The 20,497-nt window shown below is 43.0% G+C and overlaps 1 protein-coding gene across 10 annotated transcripts in view; it reads right to left on the bottom strand.

Moving 5' to 3' along the window:
- Positions 1-19,810, bottom strand: part of CEP295 (centrosomal protein 295) — a 55,218-nt gene extending 35,408 nt beyond the window's left edge. For 5 of the 10 annotated variants that reach the window (XM_073337054.2, XM_073337118.2, XM_073337064.2 and 2 more), the window contains exons 1-7: positions 18,929-19,008; positions 17,570-17,703; positions 15,899-16,099; positions 13,828-13,952; positions 12,911-13,004; positions 9,016-9,129; positions 7,918-8,058 (exon numbers count right to left, since the gene is read on the bottom strand). In XM_073337054.2, coding sequence (XP_073193155.1) covers positions 7,918-8,058; positions 9,016-9,129; positions 12,911-13,004; positions 13,828-13,952; positions 15,899-16,099; positions 17,570-17,703; positions 18,929-19,001 — 882 coding nt within the window. In that variant the 5' untranslated portion in view covers positions 19,002-19,008. The other 5 variants (XM_073337112.2, XM_073337074.2, XM_073337084.2 and 2 more) reach the window with 5 other exon arrangements.
- Positions 19,811-20,497: the final 687 nt, after the last annotated feature.

Raw genomic sequence — 20,497 nt, 5'->3', positions numbered from 1 at the left:
GGTCTAACAGAGTCAGTAAACTGCGCCAGCGTGCTTTTAAACATCCAAATGCACATTCTACCACCATTCTGCACTTGCTCAGCCTGTAGTTGAACAGCTCCTGATTACTGTCCAGGCTGCCTGTGTGCGGCTTCATGAGCCATGGCATTAAGGGGTAGGCTGGGTCCCCAAAAATAACTATAGGCATTTCAACATCCCCAACAGTTATTTTCTGGTCTGGGAAGAAAGTCCCTTCCTGCAGCTTTTGAAACAGACCAGAGTTCCTGAAGATGCAAGCGTCATGTACCTTTCCCGGCCATCCCACGTTGATGTTGGTGAAACGTCTCTTGTGATCCACCAGTGCTTGCAGCACTATTGAGAAGTACCCCTTGCGGTTTATGTACTCGCCGGCTTGGTGCTCTGGTGCAAAGATAGGGAGATGGGTTCCATCTATGGCCCCACCACAGTTAGGGAATCCCATTGCAGCAAAGCCATCCACTATGACCTGCACATTTCCCAGGGTCACTACCCTTGATATCAGCAGATCTTTGATTGTGTTGGCTACTTGCATCACAGCAGCCCCCACAGTAGATTTGCCCACTCCAAATTGATTCCTGACTGATAGGTAGCTGTCTGGTGTTGCAAGCCTCCACAGGCTATTGCCACTCGCTTGTGAACTGTGAGGGCTGCTCTCATCTTGGTATTCTTGTGCCTCAGGGCAGGGGAAAGCAAGTCAAACTTCCATGAAAGTGCCCTTACGCATGCGAAAGTTTCGCAGCCACTGGGAATCGTCCCAGACCTGCAACACTATGTGGTCCCACCAGTCTGTGCTTGTTTCCCGGGCCCAGAATCAGCGTTCCACTGCATGAACCTGCCCCATTAGCACTATGATGCCCACACTGCCAGGGCTCGTACCTTGAGAGAAGTCTGTGTCCATGTCCTCATCACTCTTGTCACCGTGCTGATGTTGCCTACTAGCCCGGTTTCGCTTTGACATGTTCTGGTGCAGCTGGATAACGCGCGTGGTATTTAATGTGCTCCTAATTGCCAAAGTGAGCTGAGCAGCTCCATGCTTGCCATGGTATGGCATCTGCACAGAAAAAAGGCGCGGAACAATTGTCTGTCATTGCTCCAACGGAGGGAGTGGCGACTGACGACATGGCTTACAGGGAATTAAAATCAACAAAGGGTGTGACTTTACAGCAAGGAGAAACAAAAACAACTGTCACACAGAATGGCCTCCTCAAGGATTGAACTCAAAACCCTGGGTTTAGCAGGCCAATGCTCAACCCACTGAGCTATCCCTCCCCCGGCAGGAGTGAATCTCCATTAAGCTTTTCAAGGTGCCCGACAGACCTCACCGAAACGACTGTAAGCCGTTGATTGCACGGAGGGAGGAGCAAATGAATACAAAACAAATCTGGTCTATTTCTTGTTTTGATCCACTCCATCTATCTTTTACATCTTTGGCTGGCAGCAGACGTGCAGCAGGGACTGCTAGCTATCCTCATCTCCTGCCTGCTCGGCAGAAGACAGTACAATAGGACTGCCGGCAGGACTAAAGAGAATGACCTGGTCGACTCACTCCTTTTTAGTCCCTGCACCCATGTCTGCCCTAGCGCTCCTGACCGACCTTACCGAGGTGGCCTGGAGCACCTCGGACACGATGACGATGGTTATCAGGCCTATTGCACCGGCTGCTGCCACAAGGCAATGGGTTGCTGCTGTGTAGCAATGCAGTACCGTGTCTGTCAGCACCCAGGAGACATACGGTGACAGTGAGCTGAGCGGGCTCCATGCTTGCCGTGGTATGGCGTCTGCACAGGTAACTCAGGAAAAAAGGTGCGAAATGATTGTCTGCTGCTGCTTTCACGGAGGGAGGGCCTGACGACATGTAGCCAGAACCACCCGCGACAATGTTTTTGCCCCTTTAGGCATTGGGATCTCAACCCAGAATTCCAATGGGTGACGGAGACTGCGGGAACTGTGGGATAGCTACCCACAGTGCAATGCTCTGGAAGTCGACCCTAGCCTCGGTACTGTGGAAGCACTCCGCTGAGTTAATGCGCTTAGAGCATTTTGTGTGGGGACACACAATTGACTATATAAAAACGATTTCTAAAAAACCAACTTCTATAAATTCAAACTAATTTCATAGTGTAGACATACCCAGAGATGCTTGGGGCCGAACTGTGGCAGTATGGAACGTGGGCTGGATTGAAGACAAACTCATTTACCGTATATACTCATTCATTAGCCCGTTCATTTACAAGCCGACCCCACAAGATGGATAGGTAAGAAGAGTAAAAACTGTATGACCCTTTCATAAGTGGACCCTATATTTCAGGGGTTGGCAAATTTTGGCTTCTGGCCCGTCAGGGTAAACTGCTGGCAGGTCAGGACGTTTTGTTTACCTGGAGCGTTCACAGACACGGAGCCGCTCAGCTCCCAGTGGCTGCGGTTTGCCATTCTGCGGCCACTGGGAGCTGAGGAGCTCCGTGCCTGTGAACGCTCCAGGTAAACAAAATGACAATGTATTAGATATTCAATTCAATAATTTCATAGCGTTTAAAATCATCAAATTTTGGTGTAGACCTGTTTATAAGCCGACCCCCGCTCTTTGATGCGTCACTTTTTTACCAAAAATATTCAGTTTATGAACGAGTATATACGGTAATTTGTCACTAAAGTTAATTTAAACCCAGGTTTTTGGAGGTAAAGTTTATGCATTCCTACTAAAAGGTAGCTGCTGCTTCAGATTCCCCCACGTGTAAAGTGAGAATAATTACTTTTCTCCCAGCTAATATTCTGTGGATTAAGTCTTATCAGTCATGCTGCCTCTAAAGAATGCTGGGTTAAAAAGTACATAGTTTGCAATCACCTTTACTATGCACAATTAGAAGGGGGAATGTCCGGGTTCCATCAACGCGGACACAGGTAACTAACCGCTTTCATGTTCTCTCCACAGGTACCATTGCGGAGAGTGGACCAGATGATGTGTCTGGGGGGAGAAAGCAGAAGGAGACTCTGCTGGTTGGAAGGCATGAGATGCACTCTCCTGAGATGCGGGGTTCCACGACCACCACTCCCAAGAGAAGGAGGCGGGTGGTGGTGGTCAGGGACTCTCTCCTCCGGGGAACTGAGTCTTCTATCTGCCGCCCTGACTGGGAAAACTGAGAAGTCTGCTGCTTGCCAGGGGCTAAGATTCGCGATGTGACAGAGACTGCTGAGACTCATCAAGCCCTCGGATCGCTACCCCTTCCTGCTTCTCTACGGGGGCACCAATGATACTGCCAAGAATGACCTTGAGCAGATCACTGCGGACTACGTGTCTCTGGGAAGAAGGATAAAGGAGTTTGAGGCACAAGTGGTGTTCTTGTCCATCCTCCCCGTGGAAGGAAAAGGCCTGGGTAGGGACCGTCGAATCGTGGAAGTCAACGAATGGCTACGCAGGTGGTGTCAGAGAGAAGGTTTTGGATTCTTTGACCATGGGATGGTCTTCCATGAAGGAGGAGTGCTGGGCAGAGACGGGTTCCATCTTACGAAGAGAGGGAAGAGCATCTTTGCAAGCAGGCTGGCTAACCTAGTGAGGAGGGCTTTAAACTAGGTTCACCGGGGGAAGGAGACCAAAGCCCTGAGGTAAGTCGGAAAGCGGGATACCGGGAGGAAGCACAGGCAGGAATGTCTGTGAGGGGAGGGCTCCTGCCTCATACTGAGAATGAGGGGCGATCAGCAGGTTATCTCAAGTGCTTATATACGAATGCACAAAGCCTTGGAAACAAGCAGGGAGAACTGGAGGTCCTGGTGATGTCAAGGAATTATGATGTGATTGGAATAACAGAGACTTGGTGGGATAACTCACATGACTGGAGTACTGTCATGGATGGTTATAAACTGTTCAGGAAGGACAGGCAGGGCAGAAAAGGTGGGGGAGTAGCACTGTATGTAAGGGAGCAGTATGACTGCTCAGAGCTCCGGTACAAAACTGCAGAAAAACCCGAGTGTCTCTGGATTAAGTTTAGAAGTGTGAGCAACAAGAGTGATGTAGTGGTGGGAGTCTGCTATAGACCACCGGACCAGGGGGATGAGGTGGATGAGGCTTTCTTCTGGCAGCTCGCAGAAGCTACTAGATCGCACGCCCTGGTTCTCATGGGTGACTTTAATTTTCCTGATATCTGCTGGGAGAGCAATACAGCGGTGCACAGACAATCCAGGAAGTTTTTGGAAAGCGTAGGGGACAATTTCAAGTGCTAGAGGAGTCAACTAGGGGGGGGAGCTTTTCTTGACCTGCTTCTCACAAACCGGGAAGAATTAGTGGGGGAAGCAAAAGTGGATGGGAATCTGGGAGGCAGTGACCATGAGTTGGTTGAGTTCAGGATCCTGACACAGGGAAGAAAGGTAAGCAGCAGGATACGGACCCTGGACTTCAGGAAAGCAGACTTCGACTCCCTCTGGGAACGGATGGGTAAGATCCCCTGGGGGACTAACATGAAGGGGAAAGGAGTCCAGGAGAGCTGGCTGTATTTCAAGGAATCCCTGTTGAGGTTACAGGGACAAACCATCCCGATGTGTCGAAAGCATAGTAAATATGGCAGGCGACCAGTTTGGCTTAACGGCGAAATCCTAGCGGATCTTAAACATAAAAAAGAAGCTTACAAGAAGCGGAAGGTTGGACATATGACCAGGGAAGAGTATAAAAATATTGCTAGGGCATGTAGGAATGAAATCGGGAGGGCCAAATCGCACCTGGAGCTGCAGCTAGCCAGAGATGTCAAGAAGGGTTTCTTCAGGTATGTTGGCAACAAGAAGAAAGCCAAGGAAAGTGTGGGCCCCTTAATGAATGAGGGAGGCAACCTAGTGACAGAGGATGTGGAAAAAGCTAATGTACTCAATGCTTTTTTTGCCTCTGTCTTCACGAACAAGGTCAGCTCCCAGACTGCTGCGCTGGGCATCACAACATGGGGAATAGATGGCCAGCCCTCTGTGGAGAAAGAGGTGGTTAGGGACTATTTAGAAAAGCTGGACGTGCACAAGTCCATGGGGCCAGACGAGTTGCAGCCGAGAGTGCTAAAGGAATTGGCGGCTGTGATTGCAGAGCCATTGGCCATTATCTTTGAAAACTCGTGGCGAACGGGGGAAGTCCCGGATGACTGGAAAAAGGCTAATGTAGTGCCAATCTTTAAAAAAGGGAAGAAGGAGGATCCTGGGAACTACAGGCCAGTCAGCCTCACCTCAGTCCCCGGAAAAATCATGAAGCAGGTCCTCAAAGAATCAATCCTGAAGCACTTACATGAGAGGAAAGTGATCAGGAACAGTCAGCATGGATTCACCAAGGGAAGGTCATGCCTGACTAATCTAATCACCTTCTATGATGAGATTACTGGTTCTGTGGACGAAGGGAAAGCAGTGGATGTATTGTTTCTTGACTTCAGCAAAGCTTTTGACACAGTCTCCCACAGTATTCTTGTCAGCAAGTTAAAGAAGTATGGGCTGGATGAATGCACTATAAGGTGGGTAGAAAGTTGGCTAGATTGTCGGGCTCAACGGGTAGTGATCAATGGCTCCATGTCTAGTTGGCAGCCGGTGTCAAGTGGAGTGCCCCAGGGGTCGGTCCTGTGGACAGTTTTGTTCAATATCTTCATAAATGATCTGAAGGATGGTGTGGATTGCACTTTCAGCAAATTTGCGGATGATACTAAACTGGGAGGAGTGGTAGATACACTGGAGGGCAGGGATAGGATACAGAGGGACCTAGACAAATTGGAGGATTGGGCCAAAAGAAATCTGATGAGGTTCAATAAGGATAAGTGCAGGGTCCTGCACTTAGGATGGAAGAACCCAATGCACAGCTACAGACTAGGGACCGAATGGCTAGGCAGCAGTTCTGTGGAAAAGGACCTATGGGTGACAGTGGACGAGAAGCTGGATATGAGTCAGCAGTGTGCCCTTGTTGCCAAGAAGGCCAATGGCATTTTGGGATGTATAAGTAGGGGCATAGCGAGCAGATCGAGGGACGTGATCGTCCCCCTCTATTCGACATTGGTGAGGCCTCATCTGGAGTACTGTGTCCAGTTTTGGGCCCCACACTACAAGAAGGATGTGGATAAATTGGAGAGAGTCCAGCGAAGGGCAACAAAAATGATTGGTTAGTCTCTAAGGTGCCACAAGTACTCCTTTTCTTTTTGAAAAATGATTAGGGGTCTGGAACACATGACTTATGAGGAGAGGCTGAGGGAACTGGGATTGTTTAGTCTGCAGAAGAGAAGAATGAGGGGGGATTTGATAGCTGCTTTCAACTACCTGAGAGGTGGTTCCAGATAGGATGGTTCTAGACTATTCTCAGTGGTAGAAGAGGACAGGACAAGGAGTAATGGTCTCAAGTTGCAGTGCGGGAGGTTTAGGTTGGATATTAGGAAAAACTTTTTCACTAGGAGGGTGGTGGAACACTGGAATGCGTTACCTAGGGAGATGGTAGAATCTCCTTCCTTAGAAGTTTTTAAGGTCAGGCTTGACAAAGCCCTGGCTGGGATGATTTAATTGGGGATTGGTCCTGCTTCGTGCAGGGGGTTGGACTAGATGACCTCCTGAGGTCCCTTCCAACCCTGATATTCTATGATTCTATGAATTAAAAATCATTCTGTCATCTCTTATAAGATTAGTAGAGGAAGCGAGCAGAGTAGCCTGTATTCTGAATATATGTTTTAACTTTAGAACAACCTAGTTATTCACACTTGCTACTGGGTGTTGCTGAGCATTGTCATCATTATGTAGTAACACAGTTAAATACCTAAATGGGGATGAGAAGGACTATCAGAATTAGATGTCAAATTCCAAAGTCAGGAATTTCACTATTACTTAATATAAAGCATAGGTCATTTTTAAATGTTTAAAAGAACTGTATTTTGCCTAAAATTAAATATTTCAATATTCAGTTTTTAATGTTCATTTAGCATTGAAGCAAGAATTAAAGTAGGAAGAAAGACCGATTATAGTGTCTTAAATAAAGCTTTTGTAGATGTCAAGTAAAAATGTGAAACGTGCCCAAGTAATTATAAACCTTATGTCCCGTTGATTTTCACTCACGCACTTTTGAAAATCAATATAATAGTTTTATGAACATTTTTAAAGGTCACTAAAGGAACCACTACAGTTCTTAGAACACTGCGAGAGATGGGGATTCTGAAACACTTAAGCTTTGAATCTGCCTAAATTGTTCCTGCTGTTTGACCACCTCATTGGTTTAGACCACTTTAAGCAGTTTATTCACACTGCAGTACTTCAGTTAAAAACCCTTTACATTAAAGGGGCAGCAGTGTTCAAGATCAAGCCAAACAATTCTGAAGCAAAGAACTTAGAAGCATACCAGCAGAGTTTGCAAGCTTTGCAAAATAAATAGCTCAAATTCACTCCACTTTTTTTTAAAATCAATCTAAGGTATTATTTACTATGTATATGTTTGTGGGCAATTTTGGTAAAAAATATAAGTCAATTTAAAAACAGAATGTACATTCCCACTTCTTATACACTCATTTCAACATTCCTTTTCCAGTGTTTGCAACTGAAGACCTACACCTAACCAAAAACCTTTTTATTTATTGTTTTCATATATCAGGTTTTGTAAAATTTGGGCATTATCCACGAAACCTGAACTATCTGCAGCATTCCTTTAATTTTCAAATCCCTGTCATTTTAATGACAGGGAGAATTGCTTCTTACCTCCTGAACGTTCTGATTGCAGGGCTGAGCAAAATGAGAACAGTTTTCTTTTAAGGATATGCATTTTGAAAACATCCATTATTCCAAGGTCTTTCCTGAAGTCAGCATGTTCTAGTTCAAACTAATTAATTTAGAATCCAGTTTACTACTGTTTGGTTTTTTAATTGCTGGTCATTTTGACATTTATGAAGAATTACAGTGTACTATTTCTACTTTGCTTACCTGTTCCAAATGGACTATCTTCAAGGCATGACTTCCTCTCAGATGTGCTTTTTCAAGCTGTTCTCTCCTCTCTCTCTCTCCCTCTTTTTGTAGTTCGTCCAACCGCTTTGCTTCCTCTTCAGCTACTAATCGAGCATCTGGCTGGTAGTCAATTAGTAACAGTTCAAATATCACAAAGAACTGTGCAGACTCAAAATATAGCAAACAACAAATGAGTAATTCTGTAGTCAATTATTCAGCCAAACCACTTTAAAAAGTAGTTATGAGTGGCTATACACAACTTGTAATGTATACAATTGAAGCAGTACAAAATTGCTTTTATTCTTTTGAAAAAGGCACATGTACGTAGTGACATCTATAATCCTCTCATTTTGAGATGTCAAGTTGTTCTAGTTTCAAGTGCTGCTGTGAAAAATGCCTTATACAATATTTATAGTAGCTTGGCTACACCAAAAAACACCCAGGATTTTTCATTCAATACAAGGTATAATGCTGAATACAGACAGTGCTATACATTTGATTTCATACTAGGTAGATTTTTTTTTTTTTTTTTAACATAACAGAAAATACAGAAGTCTTCCCAGATTCATATGGAAAATGAACACATTCTGTGAGTTTTGCAATGTAAGAGCCTTCTGAAATCTGGCCACTGAGCTGAAAAAAGTTAATGTGAAAACTCAAGGCCCATACACAAGGATGCACAGGCAACACCACAGGGAAAACATTTTCCAAGTTTTACATATGAAAAACTCTGAGGCATCTGCTCTTAGCCTTTAGGCCATGATCCTTCAAATATTTAACAATCCTGGGTAATTTTAGGCAAGCAAACAGTCCCACTGAACATAATGTGACTACTCAAGTATTTGCAGGATTGGGGCCCAAATACATTCGCAAAATGTATGCTGTTACAAGTCTTCACCATTTGAAATCCAAATTAGCTGACGTCTTCATTATAATTATGTGATACCAGCTCCTAGATCATTTAAAACAAGTATTGCAAAACTAGTATCTGTTGCCACAGATCTAAAATCCATCGATGCAAGACAACAGTACTGAAATAAGGGAGCATATGCCATAGACATATTTGACATCCGTCACCTGCTCTGTGTCAATTTCTCTATCCACATAAGGTTCAGAAAGATGGTGATGAGTAACAGAAAACTTGTCAGCATTATAGACCTTCACCGTAGGCACTCTTTTCACTTCAAAGTTCTAAAAAGCAGAAAGTACAAATTATCAGTTACTTTACCAGCTGCACTGTTCCATTATGAGCTACATGGAACATAAATAAATGATTTGCATAGATTTTCAAACTTTACGTATATATTAACTAACAAATCACATTCAACATGAGGCATAGAGAGGGTTTAATGACTGACAGGGTCTAACAGCCCAAGACAAACTCCTCCCTGCCAACTGTCATTAATCTTAAGGCTATGGTTCCAATTTTCAACAGTTATTACCTTAATTTAAAAGTGCTTTGTTTTTAATGTACTAATACAGATCCCAATTATAGCAGCTGTCACAATGTAGGACAACCAAAACTACACAATATACTTTCAAACAACAAAGCAAAAGTAAAATCTCTCAAATACACTCAACTGCAGACTACATTTACAAATGCCTAAATGTCTTATGATGGTGTCAGAATTACTAGTAATTCTGTTCAAGAAAAGACATTCCTTATATTAGCAAATGTCTACGCTGTTCCTCCAAAATGTGTGCAATTGAGGAGAGGAGGAAAACAGGCAACACTTAATTGAAAAATCTTCTGACTTCGTTTCTGAATTTCCCTGGGCTTTTTAAAATGAGCGCCAAAAGGTTTAAATTGGGTTGATATAGAACGTGTGCAGGAGAGGGCCTCAACCCACCAAAGCAAGGTTTCTCTCTTGCAGATGTTAGTGGCCCACAGATGGTGTGAGAAGATAGGAGTCGTACCCGAGTAGGATATGATGCAAACAAATGCAGCAGAGGCGGCGGTTGGCCTTTATCCCCTTTGAAAACGTGTGAAAAAATGCATACATACCCTGTACCTCTGCTCCTGTGGTCCTCTGTACTCCCCACCCACACTCATATCCCACCAGTGTTCTGTCTCCTTCATGTGCATCTACCTCATGTCTCCTTCAGAGGCCCCCATTCCAAGACCAGGGAGCCAGACTCCATGCCACCCGTTCATATGCCTTCCCCAGTCCTCTACTCCCATCTCTATACCTTATTTTATTTATATATATCATATTATATACACACACACACAGAAAGAGAGCGCACCAGTTTCGACTTTCCCAATGGAGTGAGACTACCACCACTCTAAGTATTGAAAACACATGCTTTCTAGTCTAGAAATATTGGTGATGCATCAATAATATAGCCCCACTGACAATTTGACTACTTGAAATGTTAAACAATACAAAAATATGTTACCGGAATTATCTGGGACAATAAATCAAAGTAATTATAACAAACCCACATAAACTAGAATATTTATAGATACTAACTATAGCTTTGAAAACAGACAATTCCCATAATTAAACTTAGATTACCTATTGCTAGCCCTCTTCCCTACAACTTTAAGAATATAATTAGATATAGTTCTTTTGAAATATTTGAAAATTTAACGTTAACCAGTCATTAACAGATTACGTTTTAATCAAATCTCCAGCATTTTATGCAAGAGTTGCAAATCATAATTGTTGCAAAGATGAGAAAGTTCTGTCACAAGGCTGTAATTTTCCAATTAATGCAACAAAAAAAAATCTCCTTAGGACGCAAAGACCCTTAGTGGCCTATTTCCCCATATGTGATCAATGTTATTACTGCTCCTGTAGTTAAGAATCTGTCAGAGTTTCTATTGGGGTTTCCAATCCAGCCTGAAAAAAATTCACTCTACTTCAGCACACTGATCTTAGCGGCAGCATTTTTTCCCTGCAATTTAACAGAACAAAACACAATTTAAGCTATTTTTAAGAGTGCTGAAATCAAGAAGAGTTTACCAATTCAAAACAATTTGAGGTGCTTCTGTAAGAACCATAACAATTTTTCAAAGGAAAAAATGTTATGGGCCCCAGCAGTTCCCCCCTCCACCCCTCCGGGTTACTAAGATTTCAATCCAGCATAGCGCTTGCTCAATTTTAATTATGGAAGTATTCCCACTGAAGTCAATTGGACTATGTGCTCAGAGTCAAGCATGTGCATAAGTGCTTTGTTGGATCAAGGCCCAAATTATCCACGTCTAAAAGCCACTGCCATGAGAGTAATTTCTTAGGCCTTCATACACTTTATGGTAATATATTGTGATCCTTCAATATTAGAAGTGGATATACTGTCAACAGGTATATTAAGTGAGCTAACAGCAGGCAGTTTTGAAAGAAACTTCTTTCTCTAATATTGAAATGGTTTTCAATAAAATAGTATTGTCCAGTTCCAGATAAAATTAAGTAGAAATGTATTTAATATAAAATCACCACAAGATTAAAAATATGTTTCGTGTTATTTTTCAAACTTAGGCCCCAATTCTACAATAGACCTCTGTGGTGCACAAAAGCCGCACAGCAGACAATGAAACTCCAAGTGGGTGTACGTCTGTGCACGCAAAATTACTGCAGGATCAGTATCTTAGTTTCCATTCGCTTTTCTAAACCACTGTTTTAACAAAATGAATTTGTGACGTGTCACTACCTGTTCTTTATGAAAATATGCGTATGATATGAATATGACATAACCTAGATGTACTTTACGCAAGATGGCTCATGTGAGATATCATTGAAAAGGAAGGGGATCAAGTTTGGGAAACAAAGGATTCCTGCCTTATGTAAATCCTATTTAAGGGTGGGAAGGAAGGCAAATGGGACTCCTCCTTTCCATGGCCTGTCTGCTCAAGAAGAAAGATTGCAAAAGCCACCTGAAGGGAAGGCAAGGGGGGATTCCAGAGTGAGACAGGGGTCCAGTCTGAAAAGAAATATAACAAACTCTGAACCACAGAAACTTTGCAACCTGCCTAAAACATTAAGAACAAGAAATTACATTGTGTAACCTGTTTCTTAAGTATATTGAGCTTAGTTTGCGTACTTTGGTTTAAATGCTCAGTAATCTGCTTTGTTCTGCCTGTTATCTCTTATATTCACTTAAAATTCACCTTTTGTGGTTAATAAACTTATTACTTGTTTATAATATAACCCCTTTTATGTAATTTCTAATGGCAGGGGGAAGAAGTTGTGCATATCTCCCTCCACATTGAGGTAGGGGGCAAATTTCATAAAACCTTTGGGTTTGTACCCCTTAAAAGGAGTGGGCATCAGAGGGCTGGAGCTAGCCCCTAAGGCTGAGTCCGTCGCTCTGTGCAGCTGGGTGTGGCCCTGCCTGTGTGCTTGGCTGGAAGAGGCTTGTGAGCATAACCCAGCAAGGCCAGGTAAAGGGGACCGAGGCTGGCATAATAGACAGGCTCAGTGACGCCTCAGCACATCAGGTGACACCCCAAAGGACCCAAACCCATCACAAAATTGTTCTAGCATATATTCTGTACTCCATATTCCACAAGTGTAACAAAGAAAATGCAAAAACAGCTCAAGAAAAAAAGCTAACAGAATCTTAAAGCTCTCAGTTACACACACAAACCAAAGTATCACATTATAAAATCATTAAAACGGGATTGGGGCTGTATTTGTATTTTGGGGGAAAGAGCATTTAAACTTTCATTTAATTGCCTCAATGGTAATAAAGATTAAAAGACCTCATTAATCAAGAAAAATCAGATCAGTCTCACAAAACAAAAACACACCACCATCACAAACCAAATTAAATATAAAAAACCTAACGACAAGGAGTATGTTTGCGCATAAAAATTAATTCTTTAATTTGCCCTTGAAGTCTTTGGTGCACTATTGCAACTTACAACATGCAAACAGTGAATTCAGACTTCCAGAAGACAGAATAAAGCCATAGTAATGCTTATATTTTACCCTGAAATTATCACCATCCCCACATATTGGATACTCACCTCAAAAGGATGGGGTGGAGGTGGTGGCAGGCTTGCAATTTTGGCAGCTCTCTCTTTTTCCACATACAATGCATGCTTACGTGCATTTGTTCGCCTTGGGCAAGAATGGTTGGAAAAAAGTGTTCAAACAGGAATATTAGCACTGTAAAAATCAAAGGTAAACCTAAAAACTTATTTTAATTAATCTTTGTATGTACCCTTATAACAACTCTCAAGGAGTGAGTGAACAGAAGTAATTTGATCAGTGAACAGGCAACTGAAAAAGAAAGGCAGCACTGAATAATCAATATCTTGAAATAATGCAGATGTTCAGAAAGTGATTAGAATTGCAGAGAGCACAAGCTTCTGAACAAAATCAACCCTTCTTTTTAAATAAGCTTCCTGAATATTACTGGGTTGCATGTGTCATTTTGGTCAGCCCACTTTAATTTTTCATATGTACACAAACTTACCTATAGTGCCTCATCTCCTCTAGTAATACTATCTTCTAAGACATATCATTTATTTTTTCATGCCTGTTCAAATTTGAACTCATCTGCTGAGAACACTAAGAAGCATGACAGCCAGTGGATTGGTGGATTTTATGAAGTGAATATCTGTCCCTCAGGAACTGAACCAAGATCAATTAATTTCATATGTCACTGTCATATGTCAACCACACAAGGGGGCTGAAACCAGTGATGATGGTGAAAAGCCCTTCATCACACTGATAGCTCCCTGAGCCATCTAGTTCATTTGACCATTTTACCCCCTTGTTTTTCAAGCTAGAATTTTTACTAAACTCCATAACTTCATCAAGCACTACACGGAATTCCTAAACTACAAACGTACCACACAAGAAGTCTCAAGGTTCCTGCATTTCACTCTTTATACACGATAATCTGCATTTTAAAGAAAAGTAAATTACCACTATATACCATGTTTGCTCTTTCAACAGTTTTTCTTTTTGATTTTTCTGTTCTTTCAGGGCTTCCTTATGTCTCTTCTCTGCTCTTTGTTTCCTTTCCTCTGCTTTCTTTGCCAGAGCCACCAAATCAGGTTCCTTTACAATGAAATGTAACGAATGTTATAATAAACACTTCGCCCAGATTCTAATGACTTATAATACTATCAACATGACAATTCAAGTATTACTGCTGACAAACAGCACGTCATATGAAAGAAATGCATCGTGTTTAATCCTGTACTATAAGGATCAAAATATTCTGCAAAAAGAAAAGGAGTACTTGTGGCACCTTAGAGACTAACAAATTTATCTGAGCATAAGCTTTCGTGAGCTACACGAAATCACTTTCCCTTACTCTATTGCTTTCCTTATAGCTCTTTGTATCATTCTGTACCAATAGCAACAAATTTGCCATGCCCTTCCCCTCCCCCGTCCTTCATTGAAACAGTTTGAAAAGCTTAGTTTTCCTCTGCATCTACTCACTGACTGCTAGCTGCATCTATTAGAAGCAAGAATTTTTTCAAAATACCAATTTCATACCAAAGTGATGCTAGCATTTCAAAGAACCATTACCACAATTTATCAACAATGTAGTATTTTAGCAAAAACTCCTTACAATGCCACATCCTTTTTGTGCCTCCTTTTCCACTGTTGCCAATTCCTAGGATATATCAACAGTAACTCTATCCTTCGTAGTTAGTTGCCTCCTCTTACTATAGTACTAATATGCAATTCTACAGCACATTCCATCCTAGGATATTAAAGCACTTGAGTAATAATTAAGTCTCAACACCAGGTGAAGTAGCACGATCCCCTTTTTATAGATGGAGAAACTGAGGTAGGGGTTAAGTGACTTACCAAAGGTCATGCAGGAAATCTGTAGCAGAGCTAGGTCTCCTGACTTCTAGTGTAGGTCTACACAGCAACTAGACATTTGCAGCTGGCACATGCCAGCTGACTTGTGCTCACAGGGCTCAGGCTGTTTGAGCCCACAAGTCTACATAGCAACTGAACAACCCAGCAGCCCAAGCCTCACAAGCCTCAGTTGACTAGCACAGGCTAGCCACAAGTGTCTAGTTGCTGTTTAGACATACAATTAACACATGGACCTAGGGGTATGACAATCCTTCCTCTCTACAAACCTGATCTAAAGTCCACAGAAGTCACTGGAGAGATTTTCCTTTATTTCAATGAGCTCTGAATCTGGTCCAGTGTAAGTTAAGAGGAAAAACAATCAAGTTTTTGTGCAGTTTACAACCACTGATGGGACTGTGACAAGACCCCAGCGCAGAAAGCTGAGATAAAGTCCTCTGCAGCCCATAACAGGAGCTATGTGATGGGCTCTGCACACGATTTTTGTAAAGATGTTCACGTACATTCACATGTATATTTCAGAAAAGATGTGATAGTGTATTACTATATAACAGTTTTTTTGGTATGTGTCTGGGATAACTGTTTACACAAGAAGCAAACAAGTCATCCCAAACACATACAAATAAAACCTTTATACTATCACACACCATCATGTATTTTGTTTATGCCACGTTTTAAACATGTTTCTTCTGAAGTTTGCCTAACAGATTACATTTCTGTATCAGACCAGCTGTCCATCCTGTCTGACCGAGACCTGTACCAGATTCTTTAGACGAAGTCACAAAAACCCTGTAGGCCAATAATGGTATAACCTGCCTATAAGAGAAGTTGCTTCCTAAAACATATCAATTAGCGGCTGTTTTGTGCTGTGAGGCCTGAAGATTTTCATCCTTCATAAAGCAATGCAATTGTAAATAAATGCCAATAAAAAGTGTTTATAGTACCACACACCATGCCTTATCTCATGCATACATGTTTATGTATAAAGGTGTATGTCAATATTTTTGCTTTTCAAGTGGCTTTTTTAAAACATATCACTTCAGGCATTATAAATGCAAGGTCAGAAGTGTCACAGAAACTTGTAAGCTGTAATCTTTATAATTTTAGTTAAGTAAATATTTTCTGAGAGCCTTGACTATGACACAATATCAAATGACTTGTTTACTTACATTTTCCTTTGCCTGTCTGTGTCCCTCTCCCACAGCTCTTAAACTTGATAGATAAAGTTTTTCCAAGGCTTTAATCTTCTGATTTTGTGCTTTCCACCACTCTGCTTTCAGTTCCTCTGCCAACTGATGTAGCTGTTCATCTTTCCTCTGCTTCACTTCTTGTCTTATCTGTACAGCAATGTACCTCTCCTGCTCTCTAACCTGAGCAAGTAAATTATATTTTATCAGAGGACTTATCACAGTTTATTTTTGTAGCAGACCTTTAACCAACTTGCTAGTGACTCTTTCAGTCTCATCCACCTTAGTGACTACTCAGATCAACCTAATTGGGTTCTGAGCATATTTAAGTTGCCATTTTCTCCCTTTTCCAAACTAAAAAGCTTAAATAAATGTGCAAAACTATTCATAATGAGCTACAGTTGACCAACCATTAACAGCCATAATTCAATGATGCATTTAATATCCTTCTCTCCATAGGGAAGTTTAAGTGGAAAAATTCAGTTTTAATAATGTTTAGTTTGATTTGGCAGTGCATCATCTAGAAGGAATGTCTAAAAGGCAGTCAGGAATGTGAGTCTGTATGGAAGTGATACCTCAAGAGTAGAGAGACAAAAGCCACCTGTCAGAGAGAATTAAGAAGAGGCTAGCAAACAAATCTCACATGCTGTTACAACATACCCCTGCCAAATCAGTGAGTACTGCTGAATGAAAGATTTATTAGTTATAGAAAGTCTCTGCCCAAAAGACCACACAATCTAAACAGAGAATGTACAAGGAAGTAGGAAATGCATTTTTTTCAGAAAGTTATGAGGGTGGAAAAGCAATTAGAAGCCAGGTTGTGAAAAACTTTAAAGGCAAGGTGCTTACATTTCCTCTGTACCAGGAGGAGCCAATAATGGCATTAAAAGAGGGGACAGACACAGCAGTACCTAAAGTAGGCAATTTAATGGCAGCATTTTGGATAGACTGAAGGAAGACAAAATGAGAATCCAGAAAACCAACAAAAGGAAAGTTGCAGTAGATGAGGAATGAAATAAGAGTAAGAGCAGTAGATATGGAGAGAAAGAGGTAGAAAAAGTTACAGGACTTAGCCACATGGACACAAAGAGAGGGGAGAAGAGTTCAATTTTATATTAAGGCACCAAGCTATGGTACATGGAGAATCATAGAATTTCCCCAAAGGTGACCAAGGAGAAAAGGGAAGTTTAAGTGGAAAAATTCAGTTTTAATAATGTTTAGTTTGATTTGGCAGTGCATCATCTAGAAGGAATGTCTAAAAGGCAGTCAGGAATGTGAGTCTGTATGGAAGTGATACCTCAAGAGTAAAGAGACATATCCAAGTGGTCACTGTCAACATAGATAGGTGGTAGTTGAAGAGAGACATTTACATGTGATTGTTCAGGAGTAAGGTGTAGAGGAAGGAAAGGAGCAAGGACAGAGCCCCCTGGGGCCTGGGAAAAGAACAGTGAAGAGAAAAGCCACCACAAAAGGTACAATGAATTGACAACGAAAGCGTTTCACAAACTTACTCTGCAAAACACAGCACAGTATGTTACCAAACTGCAAATTTTGCTGTGTGACAGTATTGTTTAAAGAAGCGTATTCCTAAACTGTAGATGTTCTTTTCTTCAACCATCTAAATGAAAACTATTGCTGATAATGCAGACATACCTGCTGCAGCCTTAGTCTTCGTCGTCTTTCATATTCTTCTTTCAAAAGTAAAGCTTCTTCGTTAGGACTAAGCCTCAGTCTCCCACCCTTTGCCACTTTTCTTTTCATCTTTGCATACATTGAATATTTGACTTCTGTATCAAAACATCATAGAATAAAGTAAACATACTGTATTTAAAAATACTTATAGGAAAGCCTAAAAATCTATAAAGATATTCATGCTCATTGCACACTTTGCCAAAAAACTCAATGGCATTAAGCATAAGTCTTTGCTACAAGCTTACAATAAAACGCATTTATCACTTAAGCCACTAAACCTGCAATGAGCTCTGCATGGACAACTCCTACATTCACATGACAATCACTGAGCGATTGGGGCCTCTGAAAGCATGCATGCTACAACTCCATTCAATTTATGAAACGTATCAATAAAAGTTCATTGTACTGGGTTATTTGGACTGAAACAGTCTGAGACATCCTGCTGTAGAAGGATATTTCAAAGGGTGGAAGGACTAACTCCTGACAGAGATCGCATCATTGCCCTTACCTCCTCCCCCTCATGCAGACCACCTTACCCACTCTTTCCCAATTACCTCATATCCTTATACCAACTACAGCAATTACTGACAAGAAAAAGTAATATTATAAACAAAAGTATTTTAAACTGTTTTTAATGTAATTCAGCAGCTGGAAACAAGGAGAATGAGGATTACATGACCTGTAAATTCTCCACAGACCAGATGGGGAATCTCTACCATATGAAGTTCTGAGCCAGATCGGCAATAGTCTGCTTGTAAAAATGACTAGAAAATAACCAGTTTCTCAGTGACCTTTTAACTACTATATACTTTTTTAATGTGCTACTGGTATCTGTCCCTCAGCTGCATCAATGCTAACAAATTATAAATCAAAAGTTTGACATAGGCAGTAAGGGAGAAAAACACTGAAAAAAGAGAGCAACACATTCTATTTCCTACTGAAATAGAAAAGGATAATTTCAGTGCAAAAACTGAAGAACTGAAATTTCAGGAACACAGAAGCAGCATAAACTAAATCGGTAAAGCAGAAGCCACTTCTAAATGTTTGATATTTCAGATTTTGGTACAATGTAGTGCAAGAAGAGAGTGTAAGAAACTTGAAAATAAACTAAATTCGTCTGTTCACTAGAACTCTGCATTGTAAAAGCACCTGTCGGCATCACTGGAGTAACCACTCCTTTTCTTTTTGTGGATACAGACGAACACAGCTGCTACTCTGAAACCTGTCACTATAATGAAGGGATATAACACAGATGCAAGCTGGCATGCACACCAAGCACTCTTATTTGGGAGGGGCCGTTTCTATTGTTCTGTGTCTTACCATTTCCCCGCACTTGCCCCCTAAAACCCGACTTCATTGTTTTTCTCCCAACAGCCCAGTTTACATCAGCCATGAGTATGCAGTTTACCCACGTGGTCTGTCTACACTGGCCTTTTTGACCTTGAGATCACTTGTTGACCTTCAGTGCAGGGTAGTTAGCGCACGTGGGAAGACACGGGAGGGGGCCACTGCCCAAACGTTTGTTCCAGGCCAGCAGCGTTCGCGCTTTACCCCATGGCTCAGCCTACACCTGCATCTCCGGCTTCTCTCAGGAAGGGGCCCCGAAGCAGGCGCTGGCAACAGAGGGGTGTGGCGGGATTAGTGTCTCCATATTTACCCTACCTCCCCTTACAGCGATTCGCAGATAGGGCAGCCGTTCCGCCCCCCGCCCAACGGGGCGCCCAGCCCAGCGGGGTCCTGGCCGCCACCTGAGGCCGGGGAACACACGCACACAAAGCCTACAGCGAGGCGGGCCGACCCGCCCGGCACCCCAGGGGCCTCCCGCTGCCAGCCCCCTCCGCTTCCCCAGCGCTGCAGCTCTGGCAGTTGCGGGGGGACGGGACCGACCCAAGCCGAACACGACACCCCCCGCCGCCGCCGCAACCGCAGCACGGGAGCGGGGCGAGGCTGGGGAAAGGGGCGAAGCTCCCGGGAGGCGACACGCGCCGCTCCCCCTAAGCCTGCTGGTTACTGACCTACCGCGCCCCGGCCTTCGTCGTTTCAAACGGCTCCTTCCGGTCACTGGGTAGGGGGGCCCACGTCGTCACATCCGCTGCCGTTCGAACCGCCCGCCAATGGCTAAGGGAACAGCGCGAAGCCGGCCCAGCGCATGAACCTCCACTACGCAGGCGCGGGGGAAGCTTGGACGCTAGTTCCGCTCACGGCTGCGATTGCGCACGTGCCAATCAGAGGTTTTTTCCCCCAGGCAGGAGACCAGGGGGAATAAGCCACGCCCCTGGGGCAGCGTCATGGCGCCTGTTGGCCAATGGTGGCTAAGAAGGGCGGTGACTGACTGGCGCAGTCCAAGAAACGTCTCTAGCGGCGGGAAAAGAAGGCGTCGGCGCGAATGTAAAAGGCGGCGGTGCGGGGGGTGAAGAGGATGGTTGGGTTGTTACAGGGATGGGGCCCAGTGGGGCAAGGCTGGCCAAGCTTTTCATGAAATATCAGGGTTGGAAGGGACCTCAGGAGGTCATCTAGTCCAACCCCCTGCTCAGAGCAGGACCAATCCTGAATTTTTGCCTCAGATCTCCAATGGCCCCCTCAAGGATTGAGCTCACAACCCTGGGTTTCGCAGGCCAATGCTCAAACCACTGAGCTATCCCTCCCCCAAAGACATGTAAACTGCTCCTTGAATTGTGCAACCAAATGATATTAGCCAATATCTCTGGTCCCAGCTAGTAAACTGTGCTTTGTGGGGCGATGGAGGCTATAAGGCAGAATACTGACTCCAGGCTTGAAAATGAAGGCGCTAGCAGAGGGGAAGGCCGGTCAGAGGTTAGGAAAAAGAAATGGGTGGCTGTGCCAGAGCTGGAAAAGAAACAACAGGCAGAAAGGCAGGGAAGAGTAATC

This window comes from Lepidochelys kempii, chromosome 1, assembly GCF_965140285.1.
Source record: "Lepidochelys kempii isolate rLepKem1 chromosome 1, rLepKem1.hap1, whole genome shotgun sequence".
NCBI lineage: Eukaryota > Metazoa > Chordata > Testudines > Cheloniidae > Lepidochelys > Lepidochelys kempii.
The sequence above is the reverse complement of the archived record's forward strand: the minus strand, read 5'-3'. Positions and strand labels throughout refer to the sequence as shown.